Source organism: Amborella trichopoda, chromosome 6 (genome assembly GCF_054954075.1).
Source record: "Amborella trichopoda isolate Santa Cruz 75 chromosome 6, AtrichopodaSantaCruz75HAP2 v2.0, whole genome shotgun sequence".
Classification (NCBI taxonomy): Eukaryota; Viridiplantae; Streptophyta; class Magnoliopsida; order Amborellales; family Amborellaceae; genus Amborella; species Amborella trichopoda.
In genome coordinates, this window is record NC_142341.1 from 41286286 (window position 1) to 41312499 (window position 26214).

General features: G+C 36.3%; 1 protein-coding gene across 2 annotated transcripts; it reads left to right on the forward strand.

Annotated features, from left to right (window-relative positions):
* The first annotated feature begins 415 nt into the window (after window positions 1-415).
* Window positions 416-26214, forward strand: LOC18429952 (high mobility group B protein 9). Of its 2 annotated transcripts, none has more exons than XM_020664671.2 (7): window positions 416-615; window positions 1080-1532; window positions 9381-9459; window positions 24062-24224; window positions 24364-24510; window positions 24664-25028; window positions 25392-26214. In XM_020664671.2, exons 2-7 carry the CDS (start codon window positions 1228-1230, stop codon window positions 25755-25757), a joined length of 1425 nt encoding a protein of 474 aa, XP_020520330.2. In that variant the 5' UTR covers window positions 416-615; window positions 1080-1227; the 3' UTR covers window positions 25758-26214. The 2 variants fall into 2 exon arrangements, with proteins under 2 accessions (XP_020520330.2, XP_088726964.1); XM_088870838.1 differs by lacking the exon at window positions 416-615 and adding an exon at window positions 20933-21045 and having other exon boundaries at window positions 1368-1532.

Consider the following 26214-nt stretch of genomic DNA (forward strand, 5'->3'; position numbering starts at 1 on the left):
CAAAATTTGAGATCTGAACATTACTCCTAGCATATGTTTTGCTGAGCGAGTAAATAGATAGTTGCATGAGGGAGTAAGTAGATGGTATACTCCTTTTATTTCAAAAATATTTTGATAAAAAAAAAAACCCTTAATTTTCTAAAAAAAAAGGCAGAAAAACCCCTTAAATCATGAAAAAAATTGGATGAGAGAGTGGAAGAATTTTCTAAAAGAAGGAAAACCCCTTGAATCATGAAAAAAAAAAAAGGATGGGAGTGAGAAATGGATGAGAGAGAAAGAGGAAGAGAGAGAGAGTTTGTTGGGTTTAAAGACTTAGTCTAAAAATTCATTCCTTTCCGTTACGCGAACACGTTGGTCCTTATCATGTTCGAGAGGGCGAGGTCAATATGACACGTTCCCTTATCTCCTCAACACTAAGCAAATTTGCACATATTTTTCCATTACTTTAGGGTTCATTCCAAATTAAGCCTTGTCCTCAAGCCCTTTATGCGTATCCCCTTCTCTCCTTTAAATAATAATATAAACCATTTTTTTTCCTTGACGATACCTGCACTGTTATTATTCATATCCTCTCGTTATAGGATTATTTTACATTTGGGTACGGTTGAGTTTAAGGTAAGGTTTGAAAAGCATCTTGTATTTTCTTCATTATAATAACAATGGTGTTTTCATTATAATGATCGTGATTTCTCCCTCTCATTCTCCCATTAGTTTTTTAATGGTTTTGAATTGTTTGATGATGGAAAAGAGTGGGTGTCAGCAATCATATCTGCTACAAGACTTTTGCTACTGTGTGTTATGTCACTGTTTCATTGTTGTACTATCAAGAGGTTGGGCCATGCCTGAGGGACTAGAAAAGTTATTTTTTGATTTGTTTTTGTGAAAGTACTCATTTGGTGGGACTCTGTGAGATTTGGTGGGCAATCTGTGAGGGTATGCTTCAGGTTTTGTGGGGGTGATGAGTAATATTGGTCATTGCCATTAGTGACTGTTCTGCAGTCATTTTTTGCATGCACACATGCCATTGTTTTTTTGGTTTTTTTGATTTGTTGCTAATTGGTGTTTTGGATTTCCTATAGAGAAAGGTTGGTTGAGGATTTTTTTATTCTGGATGTTTTGAAGAAAGAAAGAGAGAGGTTCATTGAAGTGTGGATGAGCCATTTCTGTTTTGAAGAAAGAAAAAGAGAGGTTCATTGAAGTGTGGATGAGCCATTCCGGCTATTTGTTATGAAAAAAGAGGATTGTGTTGAGGAAGAGAACCAGTTAGCTTTAGTGGCTTTTTCTTCTGGTAGTGATGTTGCCAGTGTTGCCCAAGAACCATTGGGAGCCCAAGAACCATTGGGAGCCCAAGAACCATTGGAAGCCAAAGAACGATTGGAAGCCCAAGAAGCACCGGAATCACAAGAAGCTATTGATGGAAAGAGCCAGCCCTATCCTAATCCGCTTGCCGAGTACGAAGAAGTTAAAGTAGATTCGAAACTTTTTATGGATACACTTCAGACGCTTCACTCTACATTGGGTACCAAATTCCTGTAAGACAAATTTTATATTTGTTATTTTTTTTTTCTTTTTTTTTTTTTTTATACATTTTTTTGTTTGATCAAAATTGTCCCCCCTCCTTTTTTTTTTTTTAATTAATTCCATTCAGTTTTTTTTTTTAATTAATTCCATTCAGTTTTTTTTTTTTAATTCCACTAATTGATGTCCTTATGTTGGGTTTTTTTGTCCTACTAATTTCTTGAAAAAAATGTTTACTCGGGTTTGATCTGAAATGCATTATGATCTTTTGATTCCTACTGTCACCATATCATACCATTCTATTTTTATTGGGGTTTTTAATTCCTAAATTTGCTGAAGAGGTCAAAAGACTCAAAATTCACCATCCTATTTTTATTGGGGTTTTTAATTCCTAAATTTGCTAGAAGAAAGGTCAAAAGACTCAAAAAGACATCCATAAGCTGAAATATATCATGGTTCACAGTATACATAAGTTGAAATATATCATGGTTCACAGTATACATAAGTTGAAATATATCGTGGTTCACAGTATACAATCATCCAGTGAGGGTATACCTTGATGAAATGTCGCGCATATACATTACTACATGACACTACATGTTACTTGTATAGTACGCTATATGTCACATGACTGTATGTACAATTGGATGTTCCAAATGAACCAATTTTCGCTCAATCCATTGATGTCTACTGAATCATTCATCTAAACATCCGATTTCTGAATCATTCATCTAAACATCCGATTTCTGAATCATTCATCTAAACATCCGTTATCATCAATAGATGCTTGAACTAATGTGCATGGAACATTTTATCTAAACATCTACATCCCTGATTTTATTAAGAGATTTTAAATGTTAGTGGGATTATCTAATTCTCATTTTTTTTGTGGACATTCTGATGTTATTATTTAGATTTCTTGTTTACATTGTGATGTAAAGCATGCCAGAGTGTCTAAATTAGATTGTGTTTCCCTGCTTGGGAAATTTGAGTACTGGCCATGGTGAAACCCTTGCTTGTTTTCCTAGCCGTACAGTTTTCCCTGCTATATGCAAGTATATAGTATAGATGCTATAGGCAAGTATAAATTTGTGTATGTATAATCTGCTATATGCAAGTATATAGTATATATGCTATATGCAAGTATATATTTGTGTATGTATAATTTCATACATGTGAATGTATCCACCCATGAATACTCGCATGCATGGACATATATACATACATTTTTGTGCATGGCTTATACATATATCTACTACACATGTGTACATTCATGTGAACACAAATGTAGTTGGTGAGGATTGCAACACAAATGTCCAAGGTTGGAATCCCATCTATGTATGCATGTATATTTAGGTAGATGCACATCACATTTGTATAAACACATGTTGGGATCTGGGATGTATATATGCTGTTTTTATCTTTTTCAAATAGCAGATCTAAATTACGCTACTGGATAGGGATAATTTGGTTATGCCAGAGACCCATCTACTGTGTTGATAATAGTACTAATGTGTTGGGTATTAAAAATTGGTGCCTAAAAGTGTGTATACCTGCATTTGCATTTGCTTTTGACAAGCACCTGATGTGATTTACAATAGACAGCAACGGTATTTTCTATTAAAATTTAGAATGTTATCAAAGTTCATTATAACTGAAGTGCATTGGTCATACCATCAGACCACCACCACCCTTCCCCTCCCCCCCTCTCCCCAACTGAAAAAAAGAATAGAAAAAAACCACCTACCCACCCACCCGCGCACATGCATGATGTCCTAGACCTATGCGACATTTTTGTGCATTCAAATGCCCTTCCACGATACTCTTTTGATGAATTTTAATGTTATAGCAAGGTTCTCAGAACCAGACTGGGCCCTATTTGGATGAAGTGTCTGGATCAGTTGTTTATTGTAATCTGACTGGTCCAGATATTGTCGTCGAGTTTTCTTTTTCTTTTTATGGTAGAAAATTAAAAATTGAAGATGAAAGAGAAGGGGTGGCTGATGGGGGAGGAGAAGTACAACCAAGAATGTATTCTTAGATCAATCATGTCAAGCATCTTTGGTTTTCTAGCATATATAAAAACTACCGGCCATCATCTATACAAGTGTGTGGCTTTTAATCCCATCTTTCTTTGAATGGGGTTAGACATTCCATCCAATACGAATAGAAAATGACGAAAAGAGAGCCAGTTAATAAGATGTGTTCCTTACGTGAAAAATGAGAATTAATGTTCACTCTAGACAAAATGAACTTGTGGGCCAGTCCACATTGGACTGCTTTTTGGCCTGTTCTAGTCGGTTTTTAATATTTGAGTTTTTGCTTTTTCTCCATACTGAAGTTTAGTGCCTACTTCTGGTCAAAGCTAGTTACACCAGCTGACCTGTCCAAATTTGATGACTTTATTTTAGGACTTCATTCTAGGGCAATTGTCAATGTTACAATGGAAATTATTGGTTAAGGATTTGTGTCTGTTTGGAGGGTATGGCTCAAGAGGTATGAAGTCATCCCCATGGATCATCTACTGCTTTCCTAACAGTTAACTTATCTCTCTATCTTTTACCAACAATTTTATTAACCCCTGCAATCAGTGCTTAAAATCTCAGAGTTGGCTTGGGACTTGGCTTTGCATCAATTCAAGTCAACGCACCGAGCAAGTAGACTTCCTAAGTCTTATAAAACTCAGATGCTCTTACGAATATTTGCTATTTCTATAAGACTTGGTTAAGACTTGGATAGACGTCAATATGACTTTGCACTCGCCCAAGCCCCATAGAAGGCTTTGTGAGTCTCAGGGGTGTCTTTGCTTACATGAGTGCAGGTTGAACAGTTTTAAAAAATTGGCACTTGCCTCATCTGAGTTGACTCGGATGAGTCCCCAGTTTTAAAACACTGCATTAATGACATACATTGCCTATCTTGAAAAAAATATATTATGCAACCCTAAAATTTCAATAAACAAAACTAGTGATGTATATTAGGACCCCATTTCGATGACATAACAAGTCAAACAAAAAAGCAGCTTATTTAGGAACAAGTGAAAAACAATTTCTTTCCAAAAATGCAGGCTTTACTTAATAAGAGGGGGCATATATTGGAGCGCATCAAGCTCAGCCTTATCTTACTCCTAAATGAGAGGAGGAAAGTTCTCAAAATTTAGTCTGTCCGTGGTCAATAAGGATCGGTACAAATTTTTCCTTCTACATTGACAATTTTTCTAATTGACATGGGCATTTATGAGATGATGTCATGTATAGCATCAACCACTTGGGGCATTATTGATATGACACCAATCAACCAATGCTCGATGTTGCACGCCCTTAACAGTAATTCCCATGATGTTCTATGACATGGCAAGACTTTGACAAAATGCCCTTAATATATTTTTCTTATATTTTGAAAACTCTGCATAAATATTAATTATTATGTAATAAATAATTGATACAATCCCTTAACAAAAACATGTTTTACCAAAAAATTGGGTATTTATAGTTGTTATGGATGTTGTGCATATCCTAGTTCTTGGGAACAGGATCAGGAATGGTTCCGAGATTGGGACAGAATCGATGGATTGAGGCTATTTAGAAGATCCCTATGTTAGGAATCCATGTCTGTACAACCTCAAACTTAAGAAACACGATCCCTGTGTATTAGGGATTGAGTTCCTCCATTAGATAAGATCGAGTATAATAATATCAGGGAGCAAGATTCTCTGATGAAGATCCAAAGTTCTTGAGCGCATGTTGTTGGTTACTTAGGGTCCTCACCACAATTGACTCTACATCATGATGGACATAAACTTCCATATGATTGGGACCAAAGTTAGGGGATTTGGAGGCATGAGTGAGCTCGATTTCTTCAAAGTGTTAAAACACCCCCATATCGGTAAATTTCAAGGTGCAAATGGGTCCAGACGAGTACACACTTATGATATAGCCAGATTGGAGATAACATTCCGAGACCTTGAGTTGCACACTCAAGAGACCCGTACAAAACCACAGTCAGAAATTACTAATGTCTTTCCAATCGGTATAATACCATTCAACATCTATTGGAAAAATTCTTTTCTCTCTCAATTCAAAATTATCTTCTAATCATTAAACATTGATTAGGAACAAAAATTTGACAAACTTATCTCTCACTCAAATAATTTCCAATAGTAGGAATAAACTTTGATTCGGTATAAAATATGAGATAATTTTTTTTGGTATTGATCAAGTTGTTGACACCCTTTGAAATTTTGGTAGAACCTAATGTCTAAATCTCCGAAAACACTCTTAGTCCTAGTTAAATTTTCGTTAGAATTTGATGCAGGAAGGAAATGTGGGAAATTAAATCCACCATTTTTCTGAATCTTAAACAAATAAAATCTGCAATAATGGAGAAAAAACGTGACTGTAATCAAGCCAAGAGAAGATTAACGTTATTTTCATAAAATAAAATTCATTCCAAATAACATAAACCTCTCAAAATTTTACATTTGACTTCTTATAAGCCTATGAAGCCTTAAAATCAACTTGAGACCAAGGAAACATTTAAGACTCTAAAATACCCTTGAACAATACAAAAATTTCAGAAATACCCCTGTGAATAGTAAACGTGTGATTAGTACTCTTGAATAGTAACATGAACAATACCCATGAACAGTAAATAAAATATAAAATATAAAACAACCTAGATTCCCTAGAAAATGTAAAAAACTAAAACCAAAATATACATCTCTTGAAATTAAAGAAAAATTTTAAATTAGAATAATTTTGTCTTGCATCATTCTCCCTTGTTCGGAAAAAACTTGTCATCGAGTTTTAAAATGTGTAAAGATCAATTTAGCATCAAAACCACCTTCAATCTTTTCTTTATTGGCTCAAAGATTATTTGTGGTAAAAAGAATTCCTTAAGAAACGGATCCTGATATGTATATTAAGGAACTAATGCAAATTTATCAAGGCTATCCTTGAACTCCCATTGAAAATCGTGTAGGAAAACCTCAAACCCAATTTTCTGGTATTTGGAGGTTTTCTGGAAATTGGCCCTCTGCTAGCCTGTGCAGAGGTGCTGCCTAGACGCTCGCCTTAGAGGAGCTACCTAGGTGGCGCCTTGCTTGCCTAGGAAGCTCACCTAGTGGGCACCTAGGCATTTTGACCTTCCGGCCACCGTAGTCGAGATCTTTGAACAAGAGTGGGAGTGTTTATGTTAGTTGCCTGACGTAGAGTTAGGTGGCCTGGCTGGGCAATGGAAGTTTTGAACAATGAGTGGGCGTGTTTCTGTTAGTTGACTGACATAGGTTAGGCGGTTTATAGCCCTGGTCATGTCAAAGACCTTTTCTTCTCTGCATATGGCATTTCCTTAGAGGGTTTTCAGAGGATCATCCCTTGTTGAGGCTGGAGATATGTCTAGGGATGGTTTGTAAGTTAGGAGAGCTTCACAGTATCTTATGTGTGGATGTAGCCTTGTGAGAGCGAGGGCTAAATCTTCAACAAACTTGTGCTTGACAAGTGCACATGGCAACCACATTGTTGGGAAGCAAACTTGCTTGTTGGGAAGCAAACTTGCAAAAAGATAATGTACATGTGCATAGATAGTGTCCCCCTTGCGCTATAGTGCTATGTGCATGTGCATGTGATTTGCTCATAAGGGGGGAATATGTAATCCACATTTCAGGACCACAATTTTGCTACTCATTGGCCACCTTTGACGAGCCAATAGCCCTTACATGAGACTGTATGTCCTGGGTCTTGTTGGGCTGGTTTGAGAAGATAGAGAATCATGGTTACTGGGTCGGGTTGAGTAACTTGACAGTCACTTTTCTTGATCTATTGGTGTCAATCCACTTTAGAAATTTTGGTTTTGGTCATAGAAATGTTTCTGTAATTGCAGAATATTTTTTCAGAATTTTTAAAACCATTTTCAGTAGAGAAAAACAGCATATCTAGAATTTCCAGAATTATGGAGGGGCTAAAGGAACATGTGTAGGGCCTTTGGATCCAGCTGCACATGTGCACCACACCCACGTGTGGGATGTGGGGCCCATAGGGCCCACACATGAGATGCCCCCTCCTCTCTTCTCAAATCTCTAGTTTAAAAGTTCAAAAAGTTCTTTTAGAAGGAGAACTTGTAGAAATCTTTGGAAAAGATTTGGTGACCTTATTTTGCTGTAGTAGAGAATATTTTATGTTTTGAAAATATTCTTTTAATATTTGTTTTTGATCAAATTTTTTCACTTTTAGTTCCTACAATCGTTTATGAGTTCTAGTCGAGATAGAATATGGTTTTATGTTAGGTTGTCTGGATGTGGATATGGGCTTTATGATTAGTTTTATCCTAGGTTGTCTGGAAGTGGATATGGGTCAATCATTCATGGGGATAAGGTTTCTAAATTCCTCCTTATATCATGATGGCTCATTCATGGGATGGATAGCTCATATTTGTTTCTCTCTCACCTCATATATTGCTTAGGAGTTATGTGGTCAAGATGAATTCTAAATTTCTATATATATATATATATATATATATAATATAAATATTATTATAAGTAATATATAGATAGGCATACCTCTTGGAGGCTATAAATGGAGGGACTCCCTCATTTTCACCATTTGAAATTCCTAGCTCTATCTCTCAGGTACTCTCTCCTCCATGCCTATCTCCCTCTCTCTCCTCTCTAGTCCCAAGGCGTAGCACACATTACCTTAAGGAAATTAGGGGTGCACGACCCACAGATAACATAGAGGGGTACGCTTCACCCTAATAGGCTAGGGAGGTGCCACTTTGGCATGCCCTGGAAAAGACCAAAAGGGGTCTAGAGAAATCCTAGTATTGTTTTATGCTCTCAAACCCCAGATCTGAAACTTCCTCAAATCAACACCCAAAAGAAACAAATCAACAACCAAATATCAACCAATATGAAAATCTAAGAACTTCACAAACGTAATTTTCCTCCACTTTTTTTTTTTTTGATTTATTTGATTAAAAAAAGCTACGGATGTGGTTGTTTTTAGTTGTTTGGGGGGTTTAATATACCCCCAAACCCTTTCCCCCTTTTTCGGGGCTCAAGAAGTAAAAAATACCCCTTCTTGAGGGGTTTTTTTCACAAAATCGATTGGCTGCATATGCGGATTATGAAGTATATGTGGGATGCGGTCTCATATGCGGGCGCATCTTGCCAAAGCACACATGCGAACTGTTGCAATGCGCTATCCAGCGGATAACGCTTTATGAGGCCGCATATGTGGGGATGCAACCGCATTTTAAAACCATGGTATTTAGGGGTTTGCTTCTTATTTACAACATTGTTTTGTGGCACTTGTAAGTGGAATTTAGATATATCAATAAAAGAAGGATGTGGTTTCTATAAGGCTGCAACCTTAAACAATCCAATTAAGGCGCACCTTCAAATTCTATCATAATATGTAATTTTGAAGTAAAGATTCCTTAGGATTATCTTAAAATCTATTTTCATCTATAATTATAAAATTTTAGACAAAAAAATAGTTTAAATCAAGTAGATCTATAAACATATGAAAATCTCGAAAATGGACGGTCTAGATAATGTGTTTCAAGATGCACTATTTCTGAGATTCAGAATCTTTGTTTTTTCATATTCATACATCTCGATGTTGAGATGATCAATTAGAGAGTTTTTAACATTAAAACAACAACTTTCAATGGATTTTTGATGTGCATCTGTAATTCTACATTTAAGGTTGCAACCTTATATAAATTTTTTCCATAAAAGAAAAAGAAATTGTTTTTTATTTTACTCTCTGGAATTTCACATAGCCCATTTTCATCATGTATATGCTTGTGTAGGCCTAACTAATTTATCATTGGCAGCTTTTAGTTATTGGATGTTGTTTATGTAGGATACCAACTATAGGGGGCAAGGAACTGGATCTGCATCAACTTTTTGTTGAGGTTACTTTCCGAGGGGGTCTTGAAAAGGTATGACTAATACTAAGGGCATCAAATATTGATATCCTTCATTGTCACTTCATTGTAAGTTGGTGTCTATGGATCACATAATGTTCCATGTTGTACTCTTCAAAGACGCAGGTCTTGGAGTGATGCATTCTTTGATAGCATGGTTATTTTATATGCTGCACATATCTTATTCCTTTATGAATAATTGAACACCCATTGGCTACTTTTTTAATACATATCAGATGAATTACGAGACATCCCTTTTTTAGCTTTCATCATTGCTGATACTTACTTGGTTGGCCTTTTAAATTGATTTGCAGCTTTTGCTGTCATCCACTATAAGATTGTCTCTTGGCATTTTTCCCTTTTATATATTGTTATATTTATAGCCAAATTGAAGTACATTGTGAAGTGCTACCTTTTTATATGACAATATTTCTTTTCTTATAAGGAGAATTGACCTTTTCTTGTTGTCATGGATTAATAATTCAGCTTGGTGAACCGAGCGACTCGGACAAGTTGATTTGTTTAACAGTATTGAGCAGGAAAAAAACATTTAAATAAAAATAAGTGGATTGTGAAAAGATTTGATGAATCTATTACATATTTTGATGGAGTTATCGAAGAGGCTCAAATGAGGGTTTGATACATGTCTGAGTGCCGCACAGTTTAAAATGCAGCAAATCTAAATAGTGACATCCATAGGATTGATTAAATATCAATATTATATTTAAATTAGTTAAAACATACAATCTAAAGCCATAAGGAACAATGTGGTAACTCTTAGCAATCCCGACCGCCGTCGTCCCGATCAGTGCCCATCGGTTGAGGAACTCTCTCCACAAATTGAATCGTACTAATCTCTCTACACAAATTAAATCTTACTACTCTCACTCCGCTTCACATGAAAACACAAACTGTTTCTCTCATTCACCAAAGCTCTCTCACTCTCTCGATCCATCTCAACAAAAGTCAGTCCTGCTTCTCTCTCTACATAAATGCAATAGTACTAGTCTCTCTCTCTACATATAAGCCCAAACTGTCTGTCCCTTTCCATACCTCTCTCCCCCACCCCTCTCTTTCTCTACAGCATATCTTATTACTTTCTGTCTACATAAACCCAAAATGTTTCTCTCTCTGCACAATGCCAACTCTCTCTACCCAAAGACAATCTTATTTCTCTCTATATATATACACACACACACACACTACCAATCCTACTACTCTCCCTTTCTCTGTAAACATTAATACTGCTACTTTCCCTCTCTTCACAAGCCCAAAATGTCACTCTCTCTTTCTACACAGCAAATTCTAGGAGTTTTTTTTCTCTCAGTCCCTCCTATCTCACAACCGTAGCTTGCTCTCTCTCGCTTCTTTTTACAATTTACACAATGCCAACCCTCCTAATCTCTTTCTCTCTCTCTATTTACATAAAGTTAATCATACTAGTTCCTCTACCTCTACAATGAAGCCAATCCTACTAGTCTCTTTCTTTACCAATGTAAACTTTTTCTCTTTCGCCTGTCTGTCTCTTTCTCTTTTACCTTGCATAGCCAATCCTACCACTCTCTCTCTCTCTCTACATAGACTCAAAATGTCACTTTCCCTCTCCCTATAAAGACTGTTTTTGCTTTCCAGATAAGCCAATCCTTCTCGTTTCACTTGCTATCCCTATTTTTCCAATAACTCATAAACATAGCTCTCTCTCTCTCTCTCTCTCTCTCTCTCTCTTTCTCTCTCTCTCTCTCTCTACACAATGGGCAGGCATGCCCATTGCCAGCCCTATTTGTGGGTGTGTTTTTTTGGGTGAGAGGGGGAGAGAGAGAGAGTTTTGTGATTAAGAGAGCTAGAGAAATCAAGTTTTATATGCATTATTTTGTTGATAGTTTATTTAATGCACATATAAATGCAATATCATGTATTATATATTTTAAGATTGTTTAGCTGTAGGAATCGAACTTGGGATGTAGCTTTGCTAAATGTTAGTTGCTAACCTCTCTAGGCCAAGCCCAATTCCTGTGTACTATATATTTTAGAAGTATGTTTTACAACTAGAGGGTTGGGTCTTTAATGCTTTGTGTGCATGCATGCTAGTTCATGTTACTCAGTCAGGTTCCAATTCCATCCATTCCATTCTGTAAAACTTCAATATATTTTCTCGAAATTCCCTTAAAACTAAGAAAATAAAACTAGAGCCGGGTAGGGTGGGCTATAGATCATTGACCCAAGACTTGCCGAACCTGGTCTTTGGTCCGGATTTCCAGACCGTGAGCTAGATATAGTGTCCTGGTCCAAGGTTTTATATTGCCAGCCAGCCAGCCTATTGGCACCTTGTGTGTATTTGTGTGTGCACGCGTGCACGTGAAAGCTTGCGTGCATCTTTGCGTGTGTGATAAGACGGCGAATTCATACTGTAGCATAAGTCCCTTTAGGAAGTAGCAGTCTACTGCACCAAGTTTACACACATGTAGATGCCTATGTCATCAAAATAAATCTAGGAGAATGAATTTGCAAAAAGACAATGAAAAAATGAGTTTGTTATTTCGGTGAAAGAAGGTTGTCCATTTGGTGGCCTAAGGATGTTGACCTTAAAGAACTCAAGACCAATTTTTTTTTTCTTTCTAAAAGTTTCAATTTTCTAAATCAAAGATATGTAGAATTTCAAAGTTAACACTTTCAAAAAAAGAAAAGAAAAAAGAGATGTGTCGAGTTTCAGCTCAAAGATCCCTGTAGCTATGCATTTTGGAAGACAACCTACATTATAAATCCATTGGCTTATAAAATCTTTTATACACACACGCACACATGTTTGAAGGTTCTAGTCTTGTTCAAATAAAACATGATGCCACTAGAAACAAAAGTAAATTTAGTTCCATAACCCCATGCCTACTCTCTTTTTTTAAAGTACATAATAAATCTGTGATGAAGAAAGATATGAACAAGGAGGAAAAAGACAGCCCAGTTGTAGCCCTATTTCTTGTTTTATTCACATTTGGCAACCTTTTAGTCACTAAGTTAACTGCATTAGGGCGGTGAATAAATCATAAATCACAAATTTTGACTACAGTTCGTATACTTTCACATTTGACTTCTTTAGGCTTCTAGGGAATATGACCATTTCCTCATACCTCCTTATAACAAATCTTCCTCGATGATCAATATTCTTGCAAAGTCCATTGTTGACATCCATTATACGCACACTCAAATGACCTCTTGGATACCAAGTTTCAAAATTTTTATAAAATAAGCTTCAAGAAATGCCAATTTGAGTTTTATCCATAAGGTGTTCCAAAGGAAAATGTTTTGGCAACACCTTGGTTGTACTCTTCATGACTACAACTGCACCTAAAAAACCCATCTTAAAGATGAATTGAGGACCCAAGACTCTAGAAAACCGTCCTCTGACAATGAAGGCTACAAGCAATATAAGCATCAACATTTTAAATTTCATCATTTCTATCCAATGTTTCGAAAAACGGTCTACCCGACGCCTAGGTGGCAAAGACCCTATGCACTGCCGCCTTGGCCTGAGCGGCCCATTCTAGGTAGACTTACTTGGGCGGGCGCTTAGGCGGTCCAGGCGGGTGCCTAGGGCCGTGAGATTTTTTTATTTTTAAAGATACCCAAAAGGGAAAAGTGAGTAATTTTGACCCCCAATAAGGTTTAAATAGCTTATAGGGGTTATTTTCAACCCCCAAAGTTAAAAGAACAATTCCATAAACCCTCAATCTCTTAGCTATACCTATTTCTGAGAATCAAAAGTACTTTTGTGGTTTGAAAATGCCTCTTAAACTTTTTCACTTGTTATGGAATATGGAGAGTTGGAGACTATTATTAATACATATCTTATAAGACTTTGAAATTTTGTACGGTTTGAATTTTGAAACTTTGAACAAGTTTATTCTCAACATGCGACATGTCATATGTTTGTATATAAAAAAGTTATGTTACAATATTTTCAAATGCAATAAATCACAAAATTGACACAAATATATGTAAATATAATATCTATAAAACTTGTATTATAGGGCGTCCAAGGTTCTGGGCTCTCGCCTAGGTGCTGGGCGCTAGGCTGGCCATCTGGCGTTTTTTGAAACCTTGTTTATATCTGTTCTTTAGAAAGGCTTATGAATGAAATTGCTCTTTCTAGAGGTAGTCCATTTTTTAACATCAAAGAACGAAGGTTATATTCATAAAATTGCTAATATATATATATATATATATATATATATATATATATATATATATATATATATATATATATATATATATATATATATGGGTTATGTTAGGGTGCTCACACTAATTGAGTAATTATCATTGTACACAACAATTTTTGGACACTTCTATAATCTTGTTTTGTACTTGGAGCATTTTTAATAAGGGTATTTTTGATAATTAGGAGGGATGTGACGTCATTTGCATGGGGTGTTACATCACCCACATGGAAAGTTTTTTTGTAAGGGCATTTTTGGTAACTAGGAGGGGTGTGAGTCATCTGCATGGGGTGATCAATCATCTGCATGGGGTGATCATACCATACCCCATGCAGATGATTGATCACCCCATGTAGATGACTCACACCCCTCCTAGTTACCAAAAATGCCATTACTAAAAAAAAGTTCCATATACAAAACAAGGGTGTATGTGTCCAAATTTTGTTGAGTACAATGATAAATTATTCCATAGTGTGAGCACTATATATATATATATATATATATATATATATATATATATATATGTAATATCCTACTTTACCACAATTAAAGCAAACATGTATTTTTGTTTTTCCTCTTCTTCCTGAGGGGCATTTTTGCAGATGTTTTGAGATCCTGGGTCCATGTCAAATCTTTGGGTTTTTAGGTTTAAAGTTAAAACCTTTAAAAGATTTGGATTTGAACAGTCTACAAAAAAGTTTGGAAAACAGTTAAAATAGATTGGGACCTTACATAAACTTGATTCAACAATCCCCAAAAGAGAATCAGTAAGTCGTCTATGTCTATTATCTCTAAGACAGAGTAAAATAGAGTTATTTAACCTAGTTCTTGTTAATGGCTTAATTGCCACCCGAACTAGTCCGATATGAAGATAATTAAAAGTTTTCTTCTTATATTCTTCTATCATTTTGTTAGACAGAAGCTGAAAACTGTCTTGTTTTCCATAATAGATATAGTTTTTGCAATTTTTTTGATTGAAAGATTACTTTTAAAATCAAAAGTTCCTTTTTTGTAAACATCATGAACTGGAACCTTGGGAATATTCCAATTTTGAATTTGTTTTTCTATATTATCTATAATTATTTTTTCCTTATTATTAACGCATAAGACATTAGAACTAGTAGAAGCTGTTCTGCTAGATAGGGTTATGAGAAAATTAGCCATCAGAGTAATATTATAATTTGGATCCTAGTCAGCAGGAAACAATTTCTACGCTTTTTCATACCTGCTTGGCTTTTAGCGATTATTGGGTCACTGCAACTTATGGAGCCTTATTATAATATTGACTATGTTTGGAGAATTCCTACAGTTTACCACTGTGATAACCTTGGCTCTGATACCAAATAGGAAGCTAGCAAGCTAAAACATAAAAGATAATAGATAAACAATAATAAAGAGCAAAATCACAAATATAAACGATAAGCGAGACTCAAAGATGCACAAAACACAAATATTTTTATAAATGACAACATAAAGCATATAAGGCTACAACCTGAAACTTACACAGTACAACTGTAGAGGTGGAGATGGACAGGTAGAGAAGAGCGAAGCAACACCACCCGATGTACAAAACTTGAACAAATTGGAAGTATAAAGACAGAAAAGAGAAAACTCAGAGAGAGAAAACAATATATTACAACCCAGAGAAGAGATAATGCTAAGTCAAAATATAGTCTCTTGCGGGTCTGTGGCAGTCAAAAAATCACGCGAAACCGCAACGAGGTCCGTTTAATATACCGCCATGGACATAGCAAGTCTGTGGCGGTGTCGAAACATTGTAGCATTTCGCCTATAGGCATTTTTTAGGTTTTTCCTATATATATATATATATATATATATATATATATATATTAAATGACCTCTTTAGTCAGCCATTTTGGAACTGAACCAGAGTGAATTAGCATTTGGCTCTAAAAAGGCAAGGGGAAGACCTAAAAGGACATATGGATAGAACTAGTTAGAAAATATATAGTTACGTTTGGTCTTACTAAGGATATGGCCTTTGATAGATAAGAACGGAAGAGCAAGATTCATGGAGCCAACCTCAAATAATTGCGGTAAGACTTGGATGATGATGAACAAAAGTGAATTAGCAATAAAGAAAAACTAAGAGGCAACTTGGGTTTGAAATGTGGTTGGTGTGTTTATTCATTACTCCGAATGCCTGATTGATATTATTCATATTTGCATATCCTTTAGGTGTTATTTTTAAACTTTCCCTTTTCCATAATGGGTCTAACCACATAGCATTTAAAAATAATCTCCTTACAAATTTCATAGTGCACTTTGGAAGCTGTTATGAGTAGGATTTGCTTTTTTCCTCTCCTTCAAAGTTGAAATTGATGATACTTATAGGACGTAGTATCTACTTACTAGGTGGATTAATGTTTGGTATAGCTGACATGACTTGAATCTAGGATGGGATCAAGTATATGATCCCTTTACCATGTTTGGTAATATAGCTGACATGACCTGAATCTAGGATGGGATCAAGTATATGATCCCTTTACCATCTAACTTAGGTTTGTGCTGAAGTAACAAAAACATATGTCAATTCATGTTTGATTGGTGACTCCAAAGCTTTACTTTCCGTAGAGGATTCTATTGTTTCTGTATTAGATGTTCCTTAGAATATTCTATTGTTTCTTTCTGAGGAAGATGAAAATCGGAAAGACTTTAGGACCAGATGGTATCCTGATAGATGTTTGGAAGTGCATTAAGAAGATTGGCATATACTGGTTGACCAAAGTGTTCAAGTTATTGAGCACAATGAATATTCCAGATGAATGGAGGAAAGATACTATGGTACCTATTTACAAGAACAAATGAGACATAAAATTGTGCAAACTATTGAGGGATCAATTTTACATATTATTACGTTGTGGGAGAGAGTGATTGAGCAACGACTAAGGCATGAAACGAGTGTATAAGAAAATCAATTCGGTTTTATACTAAAGAGGTCAACAATGAGACAATTTTCTTATTTAGGCAACTGATTGAAAAGTTCAAGGAGAAGGGAAAAGACCTCCACATGGTCTTTATTAATTTAGAGAAAGCTTACAACAGGAATCTAGAGATTTAATTCGGTGGGTGTTGGAAAAGAAAGGTGTCTCCATATGCTATATTGGAATCGTGAGATATATGTATAGGGGAGCACTAATTAGTGTGCGGACAACTAGTGGAGAGACAAGTGACTTTTCAATGACGGTAGACCTACATCAGGGGTTAGCGTTGAGCCCATATCTCTTTCGTTTAGTTATGGATGAGTCAACTAGGCACCTACAAGATGAGGTACCATAGTATATGTTGTTCGCGGATGACATAATTTAGATCGATGAGGCTAGAAGGGTCATAAACACAAATTTAGAACTTTTGAGGGATGCTTTAGAATTTAAAAGTTTTAAAATTAGCCGGACTAAGATAGAATTTATAGACTGCAAGTATAGTGTTAATAGGAATAGAAACAAAGAAGTAGTTACGATTGACGATCAAGAAATTCCTAAAAGAGAATATTTTTGATGTCTTGGGTCGATAATCCAGGAAAATGAAGAGTTTGAGGAAGATGTCGCACATAGAATTAGAGCTGGGTAGGCGATGTGGTGATGTGCAACCGAAGTTTAACGTGATCACCGTTTACCAATGATGCTGAAGGAGAAGTCTTATACGATGCTGAAGGAGAAGTTCTATAGGACAACTGTCAGACCACCTTTGCTTTATAGGTGGAATGTTGGGCAGTCAAGAAACAATGTACGTATAGGATGAATGTTGAAAAGTTAGAATTCGAAATGAATGCATTCGAGAGAACTTAGGTGTGGCTTCAATATGCGATAAGATGAGAGAAAGTAGACTTAAGTGAGTTGGCCATGTGCAGCATAAACTACATACAACGCTGGTTAGGAGGTGCGATGTGGTTCAAGTAGAAGACTCTAAAAGGGCAAAAGGAAGGTCCAAAAGGGCATGGATGAAAATAATGAGAAAAAATATGAGGACTTATGGTTTTAGTGAGGGTATGGCCCTTGCTAAAGCAAAATGGCAGAATAGGATTACCCCACATATTTAGGATAAGGCTCTAATGATAATGATGATGATTTCTTAGCTTTTTTTTTTTTTTTTTTTAAAGAAATAATATGCATTGTTAGGTGAACGACCCACCCCACCAATGTTTTTACTAAAACACTACATATAAGTATAAAACACTGAAAATGCATGTTAGTTCTATGACCATAGATGGTGTTGATAATCCCTTTTTCATGTTTTATTAGTGGAGTATTGCAGAAAATTGGACATGCATATATCATACTTATTGATAACTTCTTTCAGCTAAGCAAAACATCAAGGGCATCTGCCCTATCGCACCATAGATCTCCTAATCCTAGGAGACTAATTCACCTAGTTTCAACTCTACCCCTCAAGACCTCTATATGAATGATACCCAAGCCCCTCATGAGTGCATATTCCTTCTTCCAAATGAGAGCACCAGGTGGGAATGGGGAAGAGAGGTCAAGAAAGAGAGGGGCATGCAAAATAGAGAGCTTTTATGCATTTTGAGGGTTTGGTAAAGAGAGAAAGAATGGTGGTGCGAAAGGGTTGGGCTAGATCTTGGACTCTTTGTTTTATGTGAGAAATCTAAGAATGAGAGAGGAAGACCCTTCAACCAAGACCACCTATTCTATGCAACTTACCCTAAAGTGAGAGAAAGAGGTGAATTAGTCTCTGCTAAAATCTGCACCATTGATTCGGGGAGATCATATGGGGTGCATGAAAACCTAGTAAGTGATTCTAGGTAAATTTTCAGGTATGTTATCTTTCTGTTTTTTCCTCTCTTTTTTTTTTTTATGGAGCACCTAGTTGGTAAAGTGGCAACAACTTTTCTCAGGGCGCGCCTTGTTTTTCTTTTGTGCTTTTGGTTCTAGTTTCATCCCCTAATATTTCATTAGAGGCATGTGTAAGTCCAGGGGGGTATGGGGGTTTCAATTGAAGATGCCCAATGCAGTTTTGCTGGAAAATTTTAAATATTGCATCCTGTAGCACATGGTCATAGCCTCAGACATCATCATCATCATCATCTTCATCGTTAGAGCCTTTTCTCAACTATTTAGGGTTAGCTACACGAATCTTGGTATGCCATTCTGCTCTATCCAGGGCCATACCCTTAGTGAGACTGTAGGTCCCTATATCTTTTCTCACTACTTCCAACCGTGTCCTTTTGGACCTACCCATAGTTTTTGGAAATGCCTGGGAACCCGAATCATTTTAGGAACCGGAATCGCGGTCGGCTATAAAATTCGTATCTTAGGAATCATTGTCCTTACAATAGGATACACTAGAAACGAGATTCCTATTTTTTTAGAATCGTGTTTGGATTGAAATAGATCCAAGTTTCATCCACATATGGAATCGAGATTCTGTCCTCCTTAGAATTGAGATTCCCACCTCCCTAGAATCGACACTCTAGGAGTCAAGATTCATTAATATGCAGAATCGAGTTTCTGACATCAATAGAATCAAATTTCTGACATATGTGGAACAAAGATATGTTCTTGTTCCGAATCGTGATTCTAATATATTTGCAATCAAGTTTTTGAAGTATATGGATCAGAGATCCATGCCAGTTTGATATCAAGATTTACAATAATATAGACTTTGGGATACGTTTGACGACCCCTATCAGGAAATGAGATTTCATTTTTATGGCGAAGGAAGCCACAAGCACATCTTGAGCCTCGTCAACTTTAGAACCTCTATTGGATGTCTCTTATTAGATGGTTTCCCCAATTTCAAAGTGATTATGTTGACTATTGAACTTACAGTCATTATATACAAAAGACAAGTATTTCTGAATTGTTATTTTGACTTCATTATTATGAAGACAAAATGGGATTATGTCTACGCCATGGTTTTACTTTTAATTGTATATGTTGTATTTACCAATTATATTTTAAATTTAACGAAAAGGCCATCCAGGGTAGCACAAGTAAAATAATGAAACCCTGCAACCACTAGAAGCATTCGAAGGAAGATTTCAACTCCAATTGATGTGGAATCAACATTTAATCCTTGCTGGATTCCAGATTCGATATATTGAGGAACGTCTACCCACAATTAATATATTCAACTTTTTAAAGATGTGTTGAATTGAGATTCCGAAATTAAAGAATAGACTTTCTTTGGTTCTAAAAAATGGTTTCTAAAGATGTGTGGAATCGACATTCTGAAGTTAAGGAATCGAGTTTCCTTGGTTACGAAAAATGGTTTTCTTGGAGATTCATTAACAGAAATGCGAAATCAGATTTTGGAACCGGAAACGTGAGATCGGTGGAGAGATTCCGGTAACTATGGACTTACCCCTTGCCCTTTTTTGAGACTTCCACCTGAACTAACTCGCACCTCCTGACACGTACTATATTGGGTTTGTGCTGCACATGGCTAAGCCACCTAAGTCTACTTTCTCTCATCTTTCGTCTATTGCAGCCACATCTAAGTTCTTCCGAATGTATTCATTTCGAATTCTATCCCTTGTTGTCTTGCCACTCATCCATCTCAACATCCTCATCTCTACTACATTAATTTTATGGGTATGTTGTTTTTTTTATCCCCCAACATTCCACCCCATAAAGCAAAGTTGATCTCTCAGTTGTCTTATAGAACTTGCCCTTTAGTTTCATTATTATGCAGCGATCACATAAAAACTCTGGTTGCACATCTCCATTTCGCTCACCTAGCTCTAATTTAATGTGTGACATCTTGAATTATCGACCCAAGATATCAAAAATGTGCTCTTTTTGGTATTTCTTGGCCGTCAATCATAACAACTTCTTCGTATCTACTCCTATTATATCTAAACTTGCATTCCATATACTCTGTCTTAGTCTGGCCAATGTAAAATATTCTAGAGCATTACTCCACAGGTTTAACTTTTTGTTGACACCGCATTTGGTCGCATCTATTAAAACTATTTCGTCCACAAACAACATACACCATGTTACCTCGTCTTGTAGATGCCTAGTTAAGTTGGTCATAACTAATACAGGTATAGGCTCAACGTTGACCCCTGATGTAGACCTATTGTCACTGAAAACTCACCCGTCTCTCCACCAGTTGTTCTCATGCAGCCTCAGACATCTCTAGGCATATTTTGTGAAGAAATGTACCTTATCACTTGTTGATTGAAGAGAAATAGAAGCAATGACAATGTTACCCTATCTCTTTTTTTATCATGAATATTGGCTAATTTGTTGCTAACCTTCAGTAATATTGAAAAAGGCATCTAATGACAGATGGAATCGGAAAGGGAAGCTAAATGTACGCCATTGCATCAGGATGCATATTGGGTTATTTATTTGGAAGTTTGGATGTGACGAGACAGTAGATGACAGATTTTTCTTCTATGGTAACATGCTGAATCCTTGTTGGCAATTTTTGGTATTTCTTGGACTTATCCTCGTTTATGAAATTTGTTGTGCCTCCTATAATTCTAGTTTCTTTTATGAATCTCTGCTTCGAGGATGGGGCTCGGTGAAGCATACAGCAATTTGGAGCTTCTGTTTCCAAAATTTGTCCTTCAATTCTATGGAATAACAGTCTTGTCCAATGTTATAAAATCAATCATATTGCTTGCCTAATAAAGATAAATAATTAGCTTTTGGCATCTTGGCATAAGGGTTAGATTTAAGGTTGTAGTAATAATTTTCAAAGTCATAGTCCCAGCTGACCCATCCAGAAAATATTTACATAAAATTATTTAGTTGCCAACTCTGTGGTTGTGACTTACATCATAGATCACCATTTTAGTGAAAGGAAAACTTATGTTCTACCAATGCTACTTTACAATTCTGGAGACTGATTTGGAAAGGGTTTCTTTCCCTTCAGGCCTATTGGATCCCAGTTACGGCCATTTGGTAATTGCTTGTGAAGTTAGCTTGGTCTTTTTTTTTTTTTGGTTTTTGATGGGTAGCCATCGGCCTCAAAGCATTCAACTTTATTTGTAATAAACCACTAGGCTATGGAGATTCACCTGAAAAACGAATCAGTAGCATATTACCAAGATTATATCCATAAGATATTATAGTATATTACTGATGTTATGTGTGTGCACGAATGCACATATTGATGTTTTTTAATGTTCCAAGTCTAAAAGTCAGTCCCCTCTCATCTCTATATAACGCCAAAACATTCTAGTTGCCAATTTGGAAATGTTCAGGTGGGTTTTCAATTTTTAAAGAAAAATTTTAAAAAACAAAAACCAATTATGGGATTTGATCACAATTCTTCGCAAGATATACTGCTACATAACACTTTACTGGAAAGAGCTATTTTGTAGTTAGTTTTTCATGGAGAAATATGTAAAGGAAAAGGCTAATCACTTTTAAGTTTTCCGCATAAAAATTGCCCATTTGACAGGTCAAGTTGATTTGAGCATCATGCAAAAATTGTGACCAGTTTTTGACACTGGTATGCTTCTCTGTTGAGATATCTCACGTAAAAGCATCTCAGGTTGAAATTTATGTCATCCTAAAATGTCATTGTCTGTTACATTTTACCAACAAACCATTTCCTATTTTTCTTTGGGTAGGTTAAAACCCTTGAACTCTAGAAATGAAATTTGTAACCTAAACCGTACTTGTTTAAAAGCATGCTTGTATGGTATTGCATGTTTTTGTTTGCAGATTACAAATGACTCCAGGATAGGTGGTCTATATGTTCTCTTGGGGAAAAGTTTAAATATAGAAAATGCTTACCTGAATTTGCAGCCTGGTTGAACTCTCTGCTTGGAAATTCAAACAAATCATTGCCGAGTTTCTCCCATTCCCAATTTGAGGACGTGGCTCATTAGCTGAACAGGGCCATGGTCTGACCTGATGAAATCGTCTTGAAACCACCCTGTCTGGCCTGGTTTTATAATTGGTCGCAAGCGTGAATCGCATACTGAAGCTGGCACTGTGTATAGCAATCCAGTTATCGTGATTACCCTGCAATTTATTAAGTAATTGGTTTCAGTGGATTCTTGAGTTCTTCTAAGATCTAGATATTGTTCTTAAGTTAGCTGATGACAGAGGCATGCTGATTCAAATAAAGAGAATTTATAATTGATACATGTAATAATACCTTGGTAGCATGTTCCTTTTAAGTTCTAGAAATTGCAGTTGGGCCATTTTGCATCTCAATACTAAATTGCTAGAGACTAGAATTATGAAAATGGAGAGAAGATTGGGATGTTTAATAAAGTGCATTCTGCTTTAGGTGGATCTTATCGCCAATCCCTTTTAGTTGGAAGCTGAACCTTCTTTGAGAACTTTAAGTATGAAGTTGAGGAACCTTATGACATAACTGCATGGTAGGAATCTTCCAAAAGTTTATTGCAATGATCTGGCAGCATCCATGGTATAGGCTATCTTGTCAATCGATCATGAGCTTAGGTGGATGCTCGTTTTGGGGATCAATAAGTTTAAGTTGATGGTGTCTAATTGGTGAAACGTAGAAATATAACAGTAATAAATGTGCTGTGTCATGTTTCTATAGCTTTCTGAATAGTATAAAGGCCTCATAGACATGCTAGTTTGCTGCATGCATATGGGTCTTTTGACATTTGTTCAAACTTCAAGACTTGTGTGCTATCTTCTGATAGTTTGGTACTAGATATTTAATCGGTCAGGAACTAAAGCATAGCATGTGGTTGACCCGAATAACTTTTCTCCGGCACGGCATTGTACTTGATCCTTTCCAGAGGTACTTTGCCATGAATTGCTCAGACTCTGACTGGATATGGCTTGACCCATTGAGTTCACCATCCTGGTGGGCGATTTGTCAATAATCTTTATTACTTAGTTGAGAAATCACTCTTGCATATGTGCTTCTCACTTACAAATTTGGAAATTTACTGTCGCAGCAAAATTGAAAGCTGTGAAGCTTAATTTTTGTATAAGTTCATGAGATTTATTTTGAAGCAGTAAATCTTTATGTCAAAAGGGTAAATATGTTTATCTCCTAATTGTGATTTTATATCACATTGAAGCTCGAAGGAGTTCATTGTATTTTGCTTAGGCAATAGTTACATGGAGAATTCAGCAGCTCTCTTTTTGCCAATGATTTATATATGAGACTTTATTAGCTTCTGGAATTAAATTTGCTCTTGTCCTTTCTTTAAGTTGAAATGGAATAACAGTGCTGACCATTTATTTTTTCCCTTGGTGCACGTCACACATCCACTGCCATCTCAGGTTCATTTCACATGAATGCAGATGCCTTAATATAGATCCTTGGATTAGTTTTCAAGGTGTCTGTTGAAATTTTCTGTTCATTCTACTGTTTTCCTTGTTTTTATAGTGCTTTTGTGGTTCTTATTCATGAGCATTCATGTTTTTCTTGTTTGCTCTTGATATAGTATTTCCTTCTGTTGGTGACAACAGGTTATCAAAGATCGAAGATGGAAAGAAATAACTGCCTTGTTCAACTACCCTTCTACCGCTACTAATGCATCATTTGTCTTGCGCAAATACTACGTCTCTTTGCTTTACCATTATGAGCAGATTTATTTCTTCCGAAGTCGTGGGTGCGATTCACCTTTCGGTGGTTAGTATCAAGGATAACCCTTCAATCTCTTCTTCTTCTTCTTATTCTTCATTGTCTTTTGGGTTTTCACTCTATTATCATATGTTTTGTCATTAAATGCTAGCTTCTTTGCTTACTTTGCCTCCACTTCTTGTTTCAGCCCAAGGGCTCTCTCAAACCATGGTTCCATCTCCAGATGTTCAGGCACATCTAGGGAAACAAAAGATGAACACCTTTGAAACACAATTAGAAGCACACCAGGCACCACCACAGAGACGGAAAGCCCCATCTGAGATACATTTAGCTGGTATGTCCTCTATATTTCTCTTGCTAAACATTCTTTTACCCTACCCATTCATATGTTTGACCTCCTATATCTCTCTCTAAAGTCAATGAACTAGTCCTTTTCCGGCATTGTTTTCGCATCAGAAATCCAATATGTAACACATTTGGTTAGCAGCTTTTCCTCAGGATCATCCAGTTAATGGAGTAATCGATGGAAAATTTGAGCATGGCTACTTGGTCACTGTGACAATTGGATCTGAGAAGTTGAAAGGTGTCCTCTATCACACGCCTGCTGAAGTGAAGCAAGCCGGTGGCAATGGCAATGTGGGCACGGTATCAGGAATCGGGAGGAGGAGAAGGAGGAAGAAAAGTGAGATGAGAAAGAGGGACCCTCTGCATCCGAAACCCAATAGGAGTGGGTACAACTTCTTCTTTGCAGAGCAGCATGCAAGGCTCAAGCCCCTAAATCCAGGCAAGGATAGAGAGATCAGTAAGAAGATTGGGGAGCTATGGAACAATTTAACGGAGGAAGAGAAAGCGGTAAGAGAAACTAAAATACCCAACCAATGAAACCTTTCTCTCTTAAACTTTATTATTATTATTATAATTATTATAATAATTATTATTATTGTTAATATTATCAGTATTATTATTATTATCATATTATTATTATTTTTGGCCTCTTGATTTGGTGTTTAGGAACTTTGGCTGTAAGTTAAACACTAAGAAATTGGTTTGATCTCTGGCTCTGCCCCCATGGAAGGACAAAAAGATCGATTTCTTTCTGATTATAGTTGACATTTCTAATAAAGAAAAGAAAAAGAATGAAACACATAATGGATCTTTACCTTTCAGTTAACTGCCAAATGTATTATATTTTTCTTTTGGTTTATATGCATGCAGGTGTATCAGGAGAGAGGGGTGAAGGATAAAGAAAGGTACAGGAGTGAGATGGTGGAGTACAGGGAGAGACTCAAATCTGGAAATTCAGTAATTGGTAGCAGTTCTATTGCTGCTTATCAAACATTCTTGGCACCAGTTATTGAGCTGGGAGCATCGCAAACAACAATGGGCATTGATTACCCTCCCACTCTGAGGAATTTCTTAGGCCCCGAAAAAAATGGTGAGAATTCAAAGCCCAAGCCTGCAGATGAGAGTATTGAACATGACCAAATTCAAGAAGAGGCAAGTGCGATATCAGTCGATGACAATGCATCAAAGGAGAGTAAGGTTGTGGTTTCAAGCTCCGAAGAGGTTAAGGAGGGATAAAATTTACAGGTCGAGGATAATTCAACAACCAAATTTGGCCAATATAACTTCATTATGGGCAGTTTCTTCTAGGATAGGCTGCTGACTTTTTGCTGACTTCTCACCCTTGCTAGTCCCTAGGTGATTCATACTTTTCATTTCTCATTCCTCACTTTCTTTTTCTCCAGTTTCCCTTTCTTGTACAGTGACCTACAGTTGCACCAGATAATTTTACAGGAGATGCTGTTTTTTGTGCAATGAGATGAAGCATGATTCTTAGGTGATCAAGTTCTCACTGTTTACTGCTAACTAACGGTCTTTTTTTCTTCCTTTTCTTTGGTGAACTTTGATGTACATCCAGTGCCATCTGGATTCAATTGTAGAGGGCTACAAGATTTTAATCCGTTAGATTTGTCTTTTTGAGTGGGAGCTCAACAACGATGTAACTCTTGAAGGCACTAAGAATTTTGAAACAAAA

Coding starts and splice junctions, on each gene's coding strand:
- LOC18429952 (XM_020664671.2), top strand. CDS start 1,228: ATGAAAAAAGAGGATTGTGTTGAGGAAGAGAACCAGTTAGCTTTAGTG. Junction 24,225..24,363: donor GTGCGATTCACCTTTCGGTG/GTTAGTATCAAG, acceptor TTCTTGTTTCAG/CCCAAGGGCTCTCTCAAACC. Junction 24,511..24,663: donor ATCTGAGATACATTTAGCTG/GTATGTCCTCTA, acceptor TTTGGTTAGCAG/CTTTTCCTCAGGATCATCCA.